General features: G+C 42.4%; 1 protein-coding gene across 3 annotated transcripts in view; it reads left to right on the plus strand.

The window, feature by feature from the left end:
• Positions 1 to 21,283, plus strand: part of LOC124034309 (phosphatidylinositol transfer protein beta isoform-like) — a 48,347-nt gene that overhangs the window by 3,093 nt on the left and 23,971 nt on the right. For 2 of the 3 annotated variants that reach the window (XM_046347320.1, XM_046347319.1), the window contains exons 2-6: positions 1,874 to 1,904; positions 20,031 to 20,176; positions 20,389 to 20,480; positions 20,721 to 20,728; positions 21,130 to 21,204. In XM_046347320.1, coding sequence (XP_046203276.1) covers positions 1,874 to 1,904; positions 20,031 to 20,176; positions 20,389 to 20,480; positions 20,721 to 20,728; positions 21,130 to 21,204 — 352 coding nt within the window. Of the gene's footprint in view, positions 1 to 1,497; positions 1,616 to 1,873; positions 1,905 to 20,030; positions 20,177 to 20,388; positions 20,481 to 20,720; positions 20,729 to 21,129; positions 21,205 to 21,283 lie in introns of those variants that run through there. The other variant, XM_046347321.1, reaches the window with a different exon arrangement.

Below are 21,283 nucleotides of genomic sequence, written 5' to 3' on the forward strand. Positions count from 1 at the left end.
TCAAAAGTGTAGTATTTGATCCCATATTCCCAGCACGCAATGATTACATCAGGTTTGTTTTGGTTGTGTTTAGATATAAATCAATGGTAAATCATGTATTGTGTCACTTTGATTGTAAATGAAATGGAATGTTTCTAAACACTACATTTTGATACACTATGATTACAGATGGTCTTGAATGAGTTGTGAATAATGAGTGAGAAAGTTAGAAACGCAAAGACCAAATACATTCCCAACATGACTTAGTGTGTAACATGGGGCTGGAAGTCTCAGGCTAGCCTGTTGCTCAGCCTCACACACAACTTGTAAGATCTGTCAGCTTTCCAGGTTTTAAAATGTGACATTATGGCACTTACAGCAGTCCTCTTCCTTACTGAAAAGCATCCTTGCCTGGGTCTATGGTTAAACGGTCTCTGTTGTAATGTGGCCACTGGTTGTAATGCTATGCTTTAATTGTTAGCGTACTACTTTCAAGGCTACAGTCAATTGTATTATTATACAGTGTGTAACACAGCCCTATTTGGTAAATGATCATAACTCTTTGGTGGTTTTATGTTGAAGATTAACCATGGATCAACAGAAAGGGCTTCCTGATTACAGTAGGCCTACATGTGAATGGAATGTACTTACTTCCCCAATTTATGCACCACCCATCCCCTTAAAGTGGGTGGGACTTATTTATAGTGGGTGGAAAAGAGAGGAGGTAATAAGTTAGTTGCTTACAGAACTGTTTCTGCATTCCCTTCCCAATATGCTATTCCCCTATGTGGTTTTATGCTGCGTTCATAATATCTTGTAAATGTGTAAATACCAGCATACGACTGGGAAAATTTCACTTTAACGCCCCTCCAACTTGTAAGTGGGGAAACTCGTTTATCATCGCTGAGCTTTGAGTTCTCCCATATGATGGACTCTGATGTCACATAATAAGGAAATGACCTCAAACAGCATTTTCTGCAGTTGAATGCAACAACAAAACATTAATTATAAAAACAATCTAATGCTTTTTTAACACTTTGTTTCCGAGCAGGATGACTATACTTTTAGTTTATGGTTGACACTGCTTTGCTTGCCATTAGCCTATCAGGGTTCTCAATGATTTCAAATCACTTGATCGCACACAGCTAGATGCTCCCAGTTTACAAGTAACTTAAGTGTTTCCCACAGAATTAGTGGTCATTGGTTGGCGCACTGCTGCTATGGTGTCATCTTTGTGTGAGCACACCACATCCTCAGTGGCTCCAACAGTTGTTTGGCAGTCTCTCTGGTTCCTATTGTTGGACCTCACATTGTTCATTTTAGTGACACTGGTCTGTCCCCACTGGTCTCTCCTTCACTGTTCATGCCTTTCTATCCTCAGGCTGTCACTATTTGGCCTCTTCTCTTTTGGCTCTCATTCATTGTCTTATCCCCCAGCCTTTCTCACTCTCTGACCTCTTCCATAATGTGACTCCATGTGTGACCTGGACTCATTTTCTGTTCCTGTGCACTGAGGAAATTGCTCATGTGCCCTATGAGAATCTCATCATGAAGCTGAGCCCCCTGCTGCCATCATCAAACAGACTGACTGGGGCTTCTGCAGTCAGGAAGTCATGAGGCAATGGCCTTGCATAAAGTGAGAATGATTATAGCGGCTATGAACAAATTTATTTAGTCTGGAAAGCAAGGGTAACATGTCTCTGACTTGTGAAGGGGGGGAAAAGGATGCCTCTAGTCAAATCTGTTTCTCAGATCGGCAAACAATTCTGAATTCCACTAGGCTAGAGGACACATGTGCCTTGTAAACCCGTTGGAACTATTCTGTTTGTTGGGCCTAGATGTGATTGATGGCCAGTGTTAGTCATTAAACCATCTCTCTCTCTCTCTCTCTCAGCCGTGTGGTCTTACCCTGTACAGTGGAGGAGGTGAGTACGTTCACTGTTATTATTTAGCATTCTGTCATACTAATCCTTCTATGGAATTAGCCTACTATTCAGACCTCTTTGCTTTTATTTTTTTGTAAATCAAATTTGATTTGTCACATGCACCGAATACAACCGATGTAGATCTTACTTACGAGTCCAACAATGCAGAGTTCTAAAAATGTGCTAAATAAAGTATTAAATATTAAAACAATAACAAAGCTATATAAAGTTGGTACCGAGTCAATGTGCAGGGGAATGGGTTAGTTGAGGTAATATGTACAGTTGGAAGTCGGAAGTTTACATACACTTAGGTTGGAGTCATTAAAACTCGTTTTTCAACCACTCCACAAATTTCTTGTGAACAAACTATAGTTTTTGGAAGTCGGGTAGGACATCTACTTTGTGCATGACACAAGTAATGTTTCCAACAATTGTTTACAGACAGATTATTTCATTTATAGTTCACTGTATCACAATTCCAGTGGGTCAGAAGTTTACATACACTAAGTTGATTGTGCCTTTAAACAGCTTGGGAAATTCCAGAAAATGTAATGGCTTTAGAAGCTTCTGATAGGCTAAATGACATCATTTGAGTCAATTGGAGGTGTATCTGTGGATGTATATCAAGGCCTACCTTGAAACTCAGTGCCACTTTGCTTGACATCATGGGAAAATCAAAAGAAATCAGCCAAGACCTCATAAAAAAAATTGCAGACCTCCACAAGTCTGGTTCATCCTTGAGTGCAATTTCCAAACACCTGAAGGTACCACATTCATCTGCACAAGCAATAAATAGTATGCAAGTATAAACACTATGAGACCATGCACTCGTCATACCGCTTAGGAAGGAGACTCGTTCTGTCTCCTAGAGATGAACGTACTTTGGTGAGGAAAGTGTGAATCAATCCCAGAACAACAGCAAAGGGCCTTGTGAAGATGCTGGAGGAAACCGGTCCAAAAGTATCTATATTTACAGTAACTAGTCCTCGACATAACCTGAGAGGCCGCTCAGCAAGGAAGAAGAAACTGCTCCAAAACCGCCATAAAAAAAGCCAGACTACGGTTTGCAACTGCACCTGGGGACAAAGATTGTACTTTTTGGAGAAATATCCTCTGGTCTGATGAAACAACTGCTTGGCCATAATGACCATCGTTATGTTTGGAGGAAAAAGGGGGAGGCTTGCAAGCCGAAGAACACCATCCCAACCGTGAAGCACGGGGTGGCAGCATCATGTTGTGGGGGTGCTTTGCTGCAGGAGGGACTGGTGCACTTCACAAAATAGATGGCATCACGAGGAAGAAAATTATGTGGATATATTGAAGCAGCATCTCAAGACATCAGCCAGGAAGTTATATTTGTATTTTTTAATTTCACCTTTATTTAACCAGGTAGGCTAGTTGAAGAACAAGTTCTCATTTGCAACTGCGACCTGGTCAAGATAAAGCATAGCAATTCGACACACAACACAGAGTTACCCATGTAATAAACAAAAGATAAATAAAATAAATACAGTAAGGGGATGAGGTAGATAGATGGGCTGTTTACAGATGGGCTATGTGTAGTGATCTGTGAGCTACTCTTAACAGCTGGTGCTTAATGCTAGTGAGGAAGTTATGAGTCTCCAGCTTTTTGCAGTTCGTTCCAGTCATTGGCAGCAGAGAACTGGATGGAAAGGCGAGGTGAGATATACCTGCTGGAGCGCGTGCTGCAAGTGGTGATCAGTGAGCTAAGGCCCCCGATATTTGAAAAACACATTGAGGATTGATTATAAAAAACATTTGCCATGTTTCTGTTGATATGTATCTAATTTGGAGTTTTTTTCGGCGTTGTCGTGACCGCAATTTCCTGTGGATTTCTCAACAAAACGTGGACAAGAAATGGAGGTATTTCGACTATAAAATTATCTTTATGGAACAAAGGGAACATTTGATGTCTAACTGGGAGTCTCGTGAGTGAAAACATCCGAAGCTCATCAAAGGTAAATTATTTAATTTGATTGCTTTTCGTGACCAAGCATCCTGCTGCTAGCTGGACATTATGCTATGCTAGGCTATCGATAAACTTACACAAACGCTTGTCTTGCTTTGGCTGTAAAGCATAATTTCAAAATCTGAGATGACAGGGTGATTAACAAAAGTCTGCGCTGTGTTTCACTATATTTCACTTGTGATTTCATGAATATGAATATTTTCTAGTAATATTTTTTTACCGTTGCGCTATGCTTATTAGTTTAGCTGATGACAATTCTCCCGGTTCTGGGATGGGTTGTTCTAAGAGGTTTTAGGTAATACTGCCCCCAGAGGTTCAAGAGGTTTCATTTTTGGATGAAAAACGTTCCCGTTTTAAACAAGATATTTTGTCACGAAAAGATGCTCGACTATGCATATAATTGACAGCTTTGGAAAGAAAACACTCTGACGTTTTCCAAAACTGCAAAGATATTGTCTGTGAGTGCCACTGAACTAATGCTACAGGCGAAACCAAGATGAAATTTCATACAGGAAGTGAGCCAGATTTTTGAGGCGCTGTGTTCCAATGTCTCCTTATATGGCTGTGAATGCGCAAGGAATGAGCCTACACTTTCTGTCGTTGCCCCAAGGTGTTTGCAGCATTGTGACATATTTGTAGGCATATCATTGGAAAGTTGACCATAAGAGACTACATTTACCAGGTGTCCGCTCGGTGTTCTCCGTCGAAACTATTGCGTAATCTCCAGGTGCGTTCATTTTTCCATATTGAACAGAGGAGAAACCAAACTGCCACGAGTGATTTATCATCGAATAGATATTTGAAAAACACCATGAGGATTGATTCTAAACAACGGTTGCCATGTTTCTTTCGAAATTATGGAGTTAATTTGGAAAAAAGTTTGTTGTAATGACTGAATTTTAGGGGGGGTTTTCTTAGCCAAACGTGATGAACAAAACGGAGCGATTTCTCCTATACAAATAATCTTTTTGGAAAAACTGAACATTTGCTATCTAACAGAGTCTCCTCATTGAAAACATCCGAAGTTCTTCAAAGGTAAATTATTTTATTTGAATGCTTTTCTTGTTTTTGTGAAAATGTTGCCTGCTGAATGCTAGGCTTAATGCTATGCTAGCTATCAATACTCTTACACAAATGCTTGTGTAGCTATGGTTGAAAAGCATTTTTTGAAAATCTGAGATGACAGTGTTGTTAACAAAAGGCTAAGCTTGTGAGCCAATATATTTATTTCATTTAATTTGCGATTTTCATGAATAGTTAACGTTACGTTATGGTAATGAGCTTGAGGCTATAATTACGCTTCCGGATACGGGATTGCTCGTCGCAACAGGTTAAGGCATATTGAGCAGGGCTAGAGGCTCTACAGTGAAATAAGACTGTAATCACTAACCAGGACAGTAATGGACGAAGTATATTGATATTAGAGAGAGGCATGCGTAGCCAAGTGAACATATGGGTCCAGTGAGTGGTTGGGCTGGCTGGGGACACGGCGATTCAGACGGTTTGCGGACCGGGGCAAGCGAGCTAGCGGTTTGCGGACCGGGGCAGGCGAGCTAGCGGTTTGCGGACCGGGGCAGGCGAGCTAGCGGTTTGCGGATCGGGGCAGGCGAGCTAGCGGTTTGCGGACCGGGGCAGGCGAGCTAGCGGTATGCGGACCGGGGCTGGCAGGCTAGCAGAAGGGCCTTTGGGGGATGTCGCGATGGAGGTAAGCCTGTTCTTGCGGTGACATTGTGGATTAATAGAGTTCCATGTAGCTCTAGGTAGCTAGCAGACCGCGATTAGCAGAATGGGCCTTCAGCGGCTGTCGCGCCTGAGTGGCCTGTTGGAATCCTTGGGCAGATTATGTCGGTATTCCAGTTGCAGAGGATCAGCTGGGTTCCGTGCCCCGTACCGGCAGTAGAAGGCGCCCGGATATTGTAGCCCAGAAGTGGGTTTCGGTGGTAGTCCAGGACCCCTAGCCAGGCTAGCTTCAGGCTAATTGGTGCTTGCTCTGGGATGGAAACGCTAGCCAGGAGTAGTTAACTGCAATCCCGGGTAGCTAGTTGCGAAGATCCAGATGAAAATGTTCAGAGTTTGCGGTAGGAATCCGGGGATATGGAGAGAGAAATATAAGTCCGTTATGCTCTGGTTTGAGTTACGTTGTACGAACTGGCGAGAGCTTTCCGAGCTAAAGGTTAGCTGGTGACTGCTAGCAGTGGTTTGCTGACTGATAGCTGGTAGGTAGTTCGCTGTCTAGCTTCAGTTGAGGGATTCCAGATCCGAAGTAAGTAGAAATCAGATCCATGCCACATTGGGTAAGGCTGGTTGCAGGAGAGTATTTAGAAGTTGAGGTTTAGGAAAATATTTTTAAAAGATATGTGAAGAAACAGATATACAAGGGACACAACGGGACAAAGACGTCTGACTGCTACGCCGTCTAGGATATGTGACAAGTTTGTGACAAGTTAAAGCTTGGTCGTAAATGGGTCTTCCAAATGGACAATGACCCCAAGCATACTTCCAAAGTTGTGGCAAAATGGCTTAAGGACAACAGTCAGGGTATTGGTCCTAATCCAGGCACTTGTCATCTCCCGTCTGGATTACTGCAACTCGCTGTTGGCTGGGCTCCCTGCCTGTGCCATTAAACCCCTACAACTCATCCAGAACGCCGCAGCCCGTCTGGTGTTCAACCTTCCCAAGTTCTCTCACGTCACCCCGCTCCGCCGCTCTCTCCACTGGCTTCCAGTTGAAGCTCGCATCCGCTACAAGACCATGGTGCTTGCCTACGGAGCTGTGAGGGGAACGGCACCTCAGTACCTCCAGGCTCTGATCAGGCCCTACACCCAAACAAGGGCACTGCGTTCATCCACCTCTGGCCTGCTCGCCTCCCTACCACTGAGGAAGAATAGTTCCCGCTCAGCCCAGTCAAAACTGTTCGCTGCTCTAGCCCCCCAATGGTGGAACAAACTCCCTCACGACGCCAGGACAGCGGAGTCAATCACCACCTTCCGGAGACACCTGAAACCCCACCTCTTTAAGGAATACCTAGGATAGGATAAGTAATCCTTCTCACCCCCCCCCCTTTAAGATTTAGATGCACTATTGTAAAGTGACTGTTCTACTGGATGTCATAAGGTGAAAGCACCAATTTGTAAGTCGCTCTGGATAAGAGCGTCTGCTAAATGACTTAAATGTAAATGTAAATGTATTGGAGTGGCCATCACAAAGCCCTGACCTCAATCCAATAGAAAATATGTGGGCAGAACTGAAAAGGCGTGTGCGAGCAAGGAGGCCTACAAACCTGACTCCGTTACACCAGCTCTGTCAGAAGGAATGTGCCAAAATCCACCCAACCTTTCGCAGGGAGCTTGTGGAAGGCTACCTGAAGCGTTTGACCCAAGTTAAACAATTTAAAGGCAATACACTCAATTAGTATTTGGTAGCATGTAAACTTTGACCCACTGGGAATGTGGCTGAAATAAATCATTATATTGTCACGCCTTGGTCATTGTATTTTGTGTTTTTGTTATGTTTGGGTAGGCCAGGGTGTGACATGGGTTTATATGTTGTGTTTCATATTGGGGTTTGTATTATTTGGGATCGCGGCTGATTAGGGGTGTTGTTAGGCTTGGCTGCCTGAGGCGATTCTCAATCAGAGTCAGGTGCTTGTCGTTGTCTCTGCTTGGGAACAGTATTTAGACTGCCTGACTTTCGCTTTGTATTTCGTGGGTGTTTGTTCCTGCTCTCTGTGTTGTAGTCACCAGATAGGCTATAATTAGTTTCACGTTCTGTTCTGTTGTTTTTGTATTTAGATTCAGTTATTTCACGTACCGCGATTCCTTCATTAAAGTCATGAATAACCTACACGCTGCATTTCGGTCCGACTCTCTTCTTTCAACAGACGAACGCCGTTACAGAAACACCCACCTCTCACGGACCGAGCTGCGTGTAACTGTCAACGACGTAGATAACTGGCAGGAGCTAAAGGAGGACGTTATGGACGGTAGAGGCATGGATTATACGACGTGGGAAGAAATCGACAGGTGGGCGGCCGTACCCAGAGAGAGTGCAGGAGCCCGCCTGGGATTCTCTTCAGCAGTGCGAAGAGGGCTACAGGCGATTGGAGTCTAAAAGGAAAACACGGCGACGCAGAGCAAAAACCGAAAGTAACCCCCAAATATTTATTGGGGGAGAGGGCAGAGAGAGAGTGGCTGAGTCAGGAGTCAGACCTGAGCCTACTCTCCCTGTTAATTGTGAGGAGCAGCAATATAAGGACTTCTGGTCTTGGGAGATGATATTAGATGGAAAAGGACCCTGGGCTCAGCCTGGAGAATATCGCCGTCCCAAGGAAGAAATAGATGTGGATAAAGCGGAGAGGCGCTGGTATGAGGAGGCAGCACGGCGACGTGGTTGGAAGCCGGAAAAGCAGCCCAAAAAAAATATTGGGGGGGGGGGGGGGTTCCACTAGAAGGGAGAATAGTTATGCCAGGTAGGAGACCTGCGCAAACTCCCTGTGCTCACCGTTGGGCTAGAGACCGGGCAGGCACCGTGTTATGCTATGGAGCGCATGGTGTTTCCAAATGTCAGGAATTGTGACACTAACTCTATTTGGCCAAGGTGTATGTAAACTTCTGTTTTCAGCTGTACGTGGGAATAAAGTGACTATGCATTGATAAATAGAGCAGTAGCAGCGTGTGTGTGTGGTTCGAGTCCAATGAGTGTACATTTAGCCTGTGTAAAAGAGTCAGTGCAAATATATATATATATATAATATATATATATATATAATATATATATATTAATGGGATCAGTGCAAATAGTTTAGGGAGTCATTTGATGAACTGTTCAGCAGTCATATGGATTGGCGGTAGAAGCTAATTAAGGAGCCTTTTGGTCCCAGACATGCCGTGAGCCCTGCCCAGCTTTTCAAAGCATTTCATGGCTACAAATATGAGTGCTACAGGGTGGAAGTCATTTAGGCAGGTTACCTTGGCGTTCTTGAGCACAGGGACTATGGTGGTCTGCTTGAAACATGTTGGTATTACAGACTGGATCAGGGCGAGGCTGAACATGTCAGAGAAGACACTTGCCTGCTGGTCAGCGCATGCTCTGTGTATGCGTCCTGTACGTGTCCTGGTAATCTGGCCCTGTGGCCTCATGAGCAAGACTTTTTTATTTTTATTTATTTTTTTTATTTTTTTTTATTTTTTTACGAGTTAACATTCACATCTGCTTCGGAGAGTGTGATCACACAGTCGTCCGGAACAGCTGGTGCTTTCATGCATGGTTCAGTGTTGCTTGCCTCGAAGCAAGCATAGAAGCCATTTAGCTAGTCTGTTAGGCTTGCAGCTAGGTTTCCCTTTGTAATCCGTGATGATTTGCAAGCCCTCCCACATCCGACGAGTGTCAGAGCCAGGGTAATTGGATTTGATCTTAGTCCTATATTAACTTCTTATGGCTGCAGGGGCAGTATTGAGTAGCTTGGATGAAAATGTGCCCAGAGTAAACTGCCTGCTCCTCAGTCCCACTGACGAACGCCGTTACATATGTATAGTATTATTAGTATTGGATAGAAGACACTGAAGTTTCTAAAACTGTTTGAATGATGTCTGTGAGTATAACAGAACTCGTATGGCAGGCAAACACCTGAGAAGAAATCCAAACAGGAAGTGGGAAATCTGAGGTTGGTCGATTTTCAACCCAGCCCTATTGAATACACAGTGGGATATTGGTTATGTTGCACTTCCTAAGGCTTCCACTGGATGTCAATAAGAGTGGAATGAGTCAGTCTGCCAGGAGTCATGCGCTGGTCATGCGCATTTCATATGAGAGTTGGCTCACGCTCCTTTGCTTTTCTGAAGACAAAGGAATTCTCTGGTTGGAATATTATTGAAGTTTTGTGTTAACAGTTTACTGTTATTCGTCAGTGCGTAGAGGAATTTCTTATCTATATTAGTGTCCCACTCCTTAAAAGCGGGAGCTGTAGCCTTTTACCTCAGTGCGGATGTTGCCTGTAATCCATGGCTTCTGGTTGGAATATGTACATACGTCATTGTGGAGACGTTGTCGTCAATGCACTTATTAATGAAGCTGGTGACTGATGTGGTATACTCCTCGATGCCATTGGCTGAATCTCGGAACATATTCCAGCCTGTGCTAGAGAAGCAGTCTTGTAGCTTAGCATCCGCTTCATCAAACCACTTCTGTATTAAGCGTGTCACCTGTGAGTTTTTGCTTGAATCAGGAGGATGGAGTTATGGTGCCGGAAGAGATGGCTGCTGTTTTACCGGCTCCTAATCAATTGTGCTATTGTGTGTTTCGCATTATTTGCAACTTACTTTGTACATAATGTTTCTGCCACTGTCTCTTATGACTGAAAAGCACTTCTGGATATCAGGACAACGATTACTTGCTTAGATTTTTTTAATTAGTCGGATGTGGAGGATTTACTTCAGATATCCGACAAGGCCCAAATCTCTGTTATTCGCATGAAGAAGCGAAGGAGATATCGGGGCTGTAGGTTGGGGTGCCTTGTAAGGATCCAACGGCGACTGAGTAATCCCCCTCTACCATCAGTCCTATTAGCCAACGTGCAATCATTGGATAATAAAAAGGATGAGCTCTGTAATATCTTACGTTTCACCGAGTCGTGGCTGAACGGTGACATGGATAACATACAGTGCCTTGCGACAGTATTCATCCCCCTTGGCGTTTTTTCCTATTTTATTGCATTACAGCCTGTCATTTTTATTTGGATTTCATGTAATGGACATACACAAAATAGTCCAAATTGGTGAAATGAAAATAACTTGTTTAAAAATAATAATAATAATAAATTCATCCCCTTGACTATGAAGCTCCTAAATAAGATCTGGTGCAAACAATTACCTTCAGAAGTCACATAAATAAAGTCCACCTGTGTGTAATGTAATTGTGTGTATTTACACCTGTTCTGAAAGACCCCAGAGTCTGCAACACCACTAAGCAAGTGGCACCATGAAGACCAAGGAGCTCTCCAAACAGGTCAGGGACAGAGTTGTGGAGAAGTACAGATCAGGGTTGGGTTATAAAATAAAAAATCCAACTTTGAACATCCCACGGAGCACCATTTAAATCATTATTAAAAAATTGAAAGAATATGGCACGACAACAAACCTGCCAAGAGGGCCGACCACCAAAACTCACAGACCAGGCAAGGAGGGCATTAATCAGAGGCAACAAAGAGACCAAAGATAAAGGAGCTGCAAAGCTCCACAGAGGAGATTGGAGTGTCTGTCCATAGGACCACTTTAAGCTGTACACTCCACAGAGCTGAGCTTTACTGAAGTGTGGCCAGAAAAAAGCCATTGCTTAAAGAAAGGAATAAGCAAACACGTTTGTTTGCCAAAAGGCATGTTCCCAAACACATGGAAGATAGTCTCATCTGAAAAGAGCACCAACATTGAGCTTTTTGGCCATCAAGGAAAATGCCTTGTCTAGTGCAAACCCAACACCTCTCATCACCCTGAGAACACCATGGTGTTGGCAGCATCATGGTGTGGGGATATTTTTCAGCAGGGACTGGGAAACTGATCAGAATTGAAGGAATGATGGATTCTGCTAAATACAGGGAAATTGAGGGAGGGGAAACCTGTTAGCAAAAATCCTAGTGGCTAGATGTGCCAAGGTTATAGAGACGTACCCCAAGAGACTTGCAGCTGTAATTGCATTGACAACTTGAGCGTGCATAACTGTTCTATTTTTTTGTGTATTATTTCTTGTACACAATGAAATATTTCGCATGTTGTGTAAATCAAATACAAACTAGAGGTTGAACTAATTTCTTTAATTAGGGCGAATTTTAAGTTTTCATAACAATCTGACTTCTTGGACGCCGATTACATTGCAATCCTTGAGGAGACTGCGTGGCAGGCTGACCACCTGTTACGCGAGTGCAGCAAGGGGCCAAGGTAAGTTGCTAGCTAGCATTAAACTTCTCTTGTAATAAAAAAACACAAAAAATCTTCACAATCACTAGTTAACGACGCATGGTTGATGATACTTCTAGGTTAACTAGATTGATTATACGCAACGCAGGACAATGCGGTCCCTGTTCATTTATCATCGAATCACAGCCTACTTCAAGTTGATGATTTAACAAAAGCGCATTCGCGAAACAAAAGCACAATCGTTGCAATAATGTACGTGACAATAAACCTCAATGGCTTTCTTAACCTGTTGTGACGAGCAATCCCCTATCCGGGATCCTATTTATAGCCTCAAGCTCATTAGCATAATGCATCGTTAACTATTCATGAAAATCGCAAATTAAATGAAATAAATATATTAGTTCTCAAGCTTAGCCTTTTGTTAACAACACTGTCATCTCAGATTTTCAAAATATGCTTTTGAACCATAGCAAAACAAGCATTTGTGTAAGAGTATTGATAGCCTAGCATAACATGAAGCCTGGCATTCAGCATGCAACATTTTCACAAAAACAAGAAAAGCATTCAAATAAAATCATTTACCCTTGAACTTCAATGTTTTCAATGAGGAGACTCTCAATTAGATAGAAAATGTTCAGCTTTTCCAAAAATATTATTTGTGTAGGACAAATCGCTCCTTTTTGTTCATCACGTTTGGGTAAGAAAAAAAACAGAAAATTAAGTCATTACAACGCTAACTTTTTTCCAAATTAACTCCATAATATCGACAAACATGGCAAACGTTGTTTAGAATCAATCCTCAAGGTGTTTTTCACACATCTATCGACGATAAATCATTCATGGCAGTTTGGTTTCTCCTCTGAAGAAATGGAACGCGCATGTACCTGGAGATTACGCAATAATTTTGACGGAGGACACCGGGCGGACACCTGGTAAATGTAGTCTCTTATGGTCAATCTTCCAATAATATGCCTACAAATATGTCACAATGCTGCAGACACCTTGGGGAAATGACAAAAGTGCAGGCTCATTCCTGGCGCATTCACAGCCATATAAGGAGACATTGGAACACAGGGCATTCAAATTCTGGGCCATTTCCTGTATGAAATTTCACCTTGGTTTCGCCTGTAGCATTAGTTCTGGGGCACTCACAGATAATATCTTTGCAGTTTTGGAAACGTCAAGAGTTTTTTTTTTTTTTTCCAAAGCCATCAATTACATGCATAGTCGAGCATCTTTTCGTGACAAAAATTAAAAGAGCGCCCCTTATCTCGAAGAAGTTCAAATCAGTACACAAGTATATATTTTTTTTAACCTGCATATGTAGTTAATATTGCCATGAATTTATTTTAACTTGTGAAATTGTGTCACTTCCCTTGCGTTCATTACAAGCAGAGTCGGGGTATATGCAGAAGTTTGGGCCGCCTGCCTCATTGCGAACTAATTTGCCAGAATATGACATAATTATGACACAACATTGAAGGTTGTGCAATGTAACAGCAATATTTAGACTTAGGGTTGCCACCCATTCGATAAAATATGAAATGGTTCTGTATTTCACTGAAAGAATAAATGTTTTGTTTTTGAAATTATTGTTTCTGGATTTGACCATATTTTTTTTCTTAACCTTTTTATTTAACCAGGTAGGCTAGTTGAGAACAAGTTCTCATTTACAACTGTGACCTGGCCAAGACCAAAGCATAGCAGTGTGAACAGACCGCAACAGAGTTACACATGGAGTAAACAATAAACAAGTCAATAACACAGTAGAAAAAAAGAGTGTATATATACATTGTGTGCAAAAGGCATGAGGAGGTAGGCGAATAATTACAATTTAGCAGATTAACACGAGTGATAAATGATCAGATGGTCATGTGCAGGTAGAGATATGGGTGTGCAAAAGAGCAGAAAAGTAAATAAATTAAAACATTATGGGCATGAGGGAGGTAAATTGGGTGGGCTATTTACCAATGGACTATGTACAGCTGCAGCGATCGGTTAGCTGCTCAGATAGCAGATGTTTAAAGTTGGTGAGGGAGAGAGAACTCTCCAACTTCAATGATTTTTGCAATTCGTTCCAGTCACAGGCAGCAGAGAACTGGAAGGAAAGGCGGCCAAATGTGGTGTTGGCTTTAGGGATGATCAGTGAGATACACCTGCTGGAGCGCGTGCTACGGGTGGGTGTTGCCATCGTGACCAGTGAACTGAGATAAGGCGGAGCTTTACCTAGCATGGACTTGTAGATGACCTGGAGCCAGTGGGTCTTGCGACGAATATGTAGCGATGGCCAGCCGACTAGAGCATACAGGTCGCAGTGGTGGGTGGTATACGGTGCTTTAGTAACAAAGCGGATGGCACTGTGATAGACTGCATCCAATTTGCTGAGTAGAGTATTGGAAGCCATTTTGTAGATGACATCGCAGAAGTCGAGGATCGGTAGGATAGTCAGTTTTCCTAGGTTAAGTTTGGCGGCGTGAGTGAATGAGGCTTTGTTGCGAAATAGAAAGCCGATTCTAGATTTGATTTTTGGATTGGAGATGTTTGATATGAGTCTGGACGGAGAGTTTACAGTCTAGCCAGACACCTAGGTACTTATAGATGTCCACATTCTAGGTTGGAACCATCCAGGGTGGTGATGCTAGTCGGGCGTGCGGGTGCAGGCAGCGAATGGTTGAAAAGCATGCATTTGGTTTTACTAGTGTTCAAGAGCAGTTGGAGGCCACGGAAGGAGTGTTATATGGCATTGAAGCTCGTTTGGAGGTTAGATAGCAGTGTCCAAGGAAGGGCCAGAAGTATACAGAATGGTGTCTGCGTAAGAGGTGGATCAGGGAATTGCCTGCAGCAAGAGCAACATCATTGATATATACAGAGAAAAGAGTCGGCCCGAGAATTGAACCCTGTAGCACCCCATAGACTGCCAGAGGACCGGACAACATGCCCTCTGATTTGACACACTGAACTCTGTCTGCAAAGTAGTTGGAGAACCAGGCAAGGCAGTCATTAGAAAAACCGAGGCTACTGAGTGTGCCGATAAGAATATGGTGATTGACAGTCGAAAGCCTTGGCCAGGTCGATGAAGACGGCTGCACATTACTGTCTTTTATCAATGGCGGTTATGATATCTTTTGGTACCTTTAGCGTGGCTGAGGTGCACCCGTGACCGGCTCGGAAACCAGATTGCACAGCGGAGAAGGTACGTTGGGATTCGAGATGGTCAGTGATCTGTTTGTTGACTTGGCTTTTGAAGACCTTAGATGGGCAGGATGTATATAGGTCTGTAACAGTTTGGGTCCAGGGTGTCTCCCCGTTTGAAGAGGGGGGTGGACCGCGGTAGCTTTCCAGTCCTTGGGGATCTCAGACGATATGAGGGGTTGAACAGGCTGGTAATAGGGGTTTCGAGAATGGCGGCGGATAGTTTCAGAAATAGAGGGTCCAGATTACCAAGCCCAGCTGATTTGTACGGGTACAGGTTTTGCAGCTCTTTCAGAACATTTGCTATCTGGATTTGAGTAAAGGAGAAGCTGGGGAGGCTTGGGCGAGTAGCTGCGAGGGGGGTGGAGCTATTGGCCGAGGTTGGAGTAGCCAGGAGGAAGGCATGGCCAGCCGTTGAGAAATGCTTGTTGAAGTTTCCGATTATCATGGATTTATCGGTGGTGACCGTGTTACCTAGCCTCAGTGCATTGGGCAGCTGGGAGGAGGTGCTCTTGTTCTCCATGGACTTTAGTGTCCCAGAACGTTTTGGAGTTTGTGCTACAGGATGCAAATTTCTGCTTGAAAAAGCTGGCCTTTGCTTTCCTGGCTGACTGCGTATATTGGTTCCTGACTTCCCTGAACAGTTGCATATCGCGGGGACTATTCGATGCTATTGCAGTACGACCTAAGGCTCGTATTTCTGTGTGTATATGATTTGATAGAGCAGTCTGAGTAGTGGTAGGCAGCAGCAGGCTCGTAAGCATTCATTCAAACAGCTGCTCTTAGCAATGCTGGAATGCACAGCTCTGTTTATGACTTCAAGCCTATCAACTCCCGAGATTAGGCTGGCAATACTAAAGTGCCTATAGGAACATCCAATAGTCAAAGGTATATGAAATACAAATGTTATAGAGAGAGAGAGTCCTATAACTACAACCTAAAACTTCTTAACTGGGAATATTGAAGACTCATGTTTAAAAGGAGCTACCAGCTTTCATATGTTCTGAGCAAGGAACTTAAACGTTAGCCTTTTTTTTTTACATGGCACATATTGCACTTTTACTTTCTTCTCATCATTGTGTTTTTTATTTATTGAAACCAAATTGAACATCTTTAATTATTTGAGACTAAATTGATTTTATTTATGTATTATATTAAGTTCAAATAAGTGTTCATTCAGTATTGTTGTAATTGTCATTTATACATGCATGCATGCATGCATACATACATACATACATACATACATACATACATACATACATACATACATACATACATACATACATACATACATACATACATACATACATACATACATACATGTAGATTTTTATGAATCTGCTTTTTTTGATCCTCCAATCGGTATCGCCGTTGAAGAATCATAATATGTCAACCTCTAATACAAACCCCCAAGAAATCCATTTTAATTCCAGGTTGTAAGGCAACAAAATAGGAAAAATGAGGGGGTGAATACTTTCACAAGCCACTGTACAGCTGTGGGGTTTTCGGTCTATTGGCAAGATGAAACAGCTGCTTCCGTTAAGACAAGGGACTGCTCTGTCTCTTTGTAAATAACAGCTGGTGCACGAAATCTAATTAACCTGTTAATCCTACCCCCTACTTTCTCGAACATTCTGTTAAAAATCGCGCAACATTTCAGCGTCCTGCTACTCATGCCAGGAATATAGTATATGCATATGATTAGTATGTGTGGATAGAAAGCACTCTGACGTTTCTAAAACTGGTTAAATCACGGCTGTGACTATAAAAGAGCCTGCGTTTCATCGAAAAGCGGAAGAAAATCTGATCACTGAAAACTGGAAAATATATCAGTGTGCCACTTGCATTTATTGTTGAATGGAAACCAAATTACATGGGGCTTAGATTGCAATTCCTACAGCTTCCACACAATGTCACCAGTCTTGTCAATTGCCTGGGCTTTGTTTCTTGGTCAAACGAGTAAGAGAGAGCCCAGGATGTTTTGGATGAGAAATATCCGGACATGATTTGAAGACGTGGAGCTATTGAATACACATCGCCCCGTGATCAATTTGATAGATTATTAACGTTTACTAATACCTAAAGTTGGATTACAAAAGTATTTTGAAGTGTTTTGTGAAAGTTTATCGTCAACTTTTTTAATTAAAAAAATGACGTTGCGTTATAAAACGATGTTTTTTCCTGGATCACAGACTCTTCATAGATCGATAGTTAGGGTATATATGGACCTATTTAATTGGAGAAAAAGACCCAATAGTGATGTTTATGGGACATCTAGGAGTGCCAACAAAGAAGATCGTCAAAGGTAATGAATGTTTTATATTTTATTTCTGCGTTTTGTGTAGCGCCGACTATGCCAATTATTTTGTTTACGTCCCCATCTGGTATTTTGGGGTGTTGCATGCTATCAGATAATAGCTTCTCATGCTTTCGCCGAAAAGCATTTTAAGAATCTGACTTGTTGGCTGGATTCACAACGAGTGTAGCTTTAATTCAGTACCCTGCATGTGTGTTTTAATGAACGTTTGAGTTTTAACGAGTGCTATTACCATTTAGCGTAGCACATTTGCATTTCCAGATGTCTGGATGGGATGCCTGCGTGCCGGGTCGACTTAAGAGGTTTAAGGAAGTCTCAAGGTTTTGCTCGCCTGATGATCTCATTATAAGCTGTTGCGCTTTGTGGTGGTCTATTTACCATCACAAACCGATGCTGGCACTAAGACTGCACTCGACGAGCTGTATATGGCCATAAGCAAACAAGAAAATGCTCCTCCAGAGGTGGTGCTCCTTGTGGCCGTGGACTTTAATGCAGGAAACTTAAATCCGTTTTACCTCATTTCTACCAGCATGTTAAATGCGCAATCGGGGGGGGGCTCAAGACCACCTTTACTCCACACACAGAGACTCGCACAAGGCATTGAGGAGTACACCACATCAGCCACTGGCTTTATCAATAAGTGCACTGATGATATCGTCCCAACAGTGACCGTATGTACACTACCGGTCAAAAGTTTTAGAACGCCACCTCATTCAACGTTTTTTTTATTTTTTAGTTATTCTACAATGTAGAAAATGGTTGTCAACTATGAAATAACACATGTAATCATGTAGTAAACAAAAAAGTGTTAAACAAATCAAACTTTTTATATTTGAGATTCTTCAAATAGCCACCCTTTGACTTGATGACAGCTTTGCACACTCTTGGAATTCTCTCAACCAGCATCACGTGGAATGCTTTTTCAACAGCCTTGAAGGAGTTCCCATATGCTGAGCACTTGTTCGCTGCTTTTCCTTCACTCTGCGGTCCATATCTCAGTCTGCTTTGGTAATAGTTGTCTGGATGTGTTTAGCAGACTCAAGGAATAACACATGCACACCATGGGCACCATCATGAGACAACTCCATGGATTGTGTTTTCCATTGCCATACTTCTATATTGTCCTCACTACAGAGAGAGTTACGCAAGGCTGTGCTGTTCTCTCTCGTGTGTGGTTACTGTTACGAAACTTTGACTCACACAGTGTCCTTATATGGCATGAAGTGTGTGTATGCACAGAGGCCCAGATTATAGTAAAGCCAGAAACTTCTTGGAATGATAAGCTGGGTTCTTGGTCCAGCTGTGTGTGTGTGTGTGGGTGGTTCACTTGATAGGATGATGTGTGATTCTGATGAAAGTGTGCGATCCAGGGTTGGGCTAGTTCACCACAATACAGTTAGATGAAAAATATATATATATAAATCAAACCAAGACCTCTGTGTACTTCTCAGTTCAATAATAGGTCTGACTTGGCATAGTGGAGAGTTGATCTGATCCAGGCTTAGTATCCACAGTACAAGAACAGCACAAACATCCCTGCAGCATTCTCATCAGTGATTTGTTGCATTAATTGCACAAATGTTTATGAACAGTGATTGACTAGTTGAGTGCTTTGTTTAAATTCCTTTGTCTAATTCGGGACAATTTGTATGCATCCTTTAACCTGGGGCTCTGTTTGTTCATGTTCTGTGTGGTCGTGCATGTAAGAGATAGCCTTTGGATGTGAAAGGAACCAAAGTTTTGTCCTCTCCAAGGCCCGAACAGATGAATGACACGGACAGTAGATCAGTGTTCTGTTCTCTGGACAATTAGCCTGTCTAGCCTACACTTGCTCGTTGTGGTAAAGAGACGATGCATACAATAACACAAAGTTATTGATTGTACAATATTCATGTTGCATCAACATACATTGGATACATGCATGTTTTTATAGTCCCTGTAGATGACACTTGCAGTCTCTTTGTACACACACACAGTAGCACAGTCAGCCATGTGGGCCCTCCAGTGCTGTAGGCCCCCACTGTAGCTGTTTTCACTGCCCCTTAATCCTATTACAACCAATTAGTAAAGAGTGGCTCTCTGTAGGTCTATTGTGGGGTGGCTAGTAGCATATCTCTCTACTCTGATAACCATGCATGCTAGAGCTGGGTGGAAAATGCAAATAGTCTGGGTAGCCATTTGATTAGCTGTTCAGGAGTCTTGTGGCTTGGGGGTGGAAGCTATTTAGGACTTTTCGCTCCGGTACTGCTTGACGTGCGGTAGCAGAGAATCGTCTGACTGTCGCATGCATTTTTCTGATATCGTTCATTAGGAAAAGTTGCCTATACTGGAGAAGTGTGAAGTTTGAAATGAAACAAGTTTGCTAATATGGTTGATTGTTATTGGGACAATTTGATGGCTACAACCATCAAACTAGTAGGAGTAGTTTAAAGGATAATACAATTAGATAGATATATTATATATATAATATATCTATCTCCATATCGCTCTGCAGCATGCCCTCCTGGTTCTGGATGATGCCGGATGGACACTGCCATCCTCGTAGTCCAGCTCTTATTCAACATGCGATCCAGGGTCCACCCACTGTCATATGATAGTCCAAAACAAATGTGTTGATTCCCTGAGTTTTTAGTTGCTATCCATGTTTTTATTACCTTCATGAGAGCAAGTATTTGTTGTTTATATAATGTTGTGTTAACTGTGTGTGTTTTGTGTTTCAGTATCAAGTGGGTCAGTTGTACTCCGTAGCAGAGGCCAGTAAGAATGAGACTGGCGGAGGAGAGGGCATCGAGGTCCTTAAGAATGAACCCTATGAGAAGGAGGGCGAGAAAGGACAGTACACACACAAAATCTACCATCTGAAGAGGTAACACACACCCACACTGTTCCTAGTGCACCATCACTATCTTGCCAGCAGGTGGAAGTGTAGTCATTCCTGTGTTACAGTAGGTTTGTAGTACCTTTTTTATTTATTTTAATTTTATAGAGGCCTTCAAGACATTGACATTAAGATATCTCGTTATATGACTGAAGTGTGTTTTATTCAGTGTATCTATCTATATCCCCTCGCTTCCAAAGTAAAGTCCCAGCGTTTGTCAAGATGATAGCTCCCGAGGGCTCCCTGGTCTTCCATGAAAAGGCCTGGAATGCTTACCCTTACTGCCGAACCAGTGAGTCCCCTCCCCTCTTCTTCTGCCTGAACTCTTACCTCTTCTCCCCCCACCTGTACCGCCTGCACCTTGTGACCACCCAAGCCATTTTGTTTTAGAGAGAAATGTTTTAAATTGATTCATTGTCGCTTGAACCAACTTATTATTTACATGAGTTGTATGATCATTTCTTACTTTTTTTGTCTTGGATTTGTATCTAACATTTGTTTTTTGGTCTTCTTATGCTTCGTCTGGACCCAGTTGTAACGGTGAGTAGCCTCAAATGACCCTGTTAGATTATCTCACTGTCTGTTTGGATGGTAATTGTTTGTGCATGTGTGTATAGTTGTTTGTCTGTGTGAATGTGGCATGCTTTAGTTTTCGTGAAGCGAACATGTCAACAATTTTAAAGAATGTGGCAAATAAGCCAAAAATGTTTGAGGTTTTTATTTATTTATGGGGAAATTGTATGGTTTGAATTTACCATGATATTGCTTCATCGGGTAGTTTTTGAATTCAGGGGTTGGAGGTCCTCCTTGTGGTCATTACTAGTTATGTAAATCTACTAGGTTTAGAGCCCTCAAACGCAAAAACCTCAAAGCTAGAGTTGAATATCTCTCGTTTAGAGGGTTTGTGGTTTCAGTAAAGATTGTCAATCTCCTTCCTTCAGAATGAGTATATGAAAGACGACTTCATCATTAAGATTGAGACATGGCACAAACCTGACCTAGGCACAGTAGAAAACGTGAGTACCTTTTTATCTGCCATTCAAAACGAGTTAGATTATTTACAAATCTCACTGTAAAGGTCACTGAATGTGTCCC

Source organism: Oncorhynchus gorbuscha, linkage group LG04, assembly GCF_021184085.1.
Source record: "Oncorhynchus gorbuscha isolate QuinsamMale2020 ecotype Even-year linkage group LG04, OgorEven_v1.0, whole genome shotgun sequence".
NCBI lineage: Eukaryota > Metazoa > Chordata > Actinopteri > Salmoniformes > Salmonidae > Oncorhynchus > Oncorhynchus gorbuscha.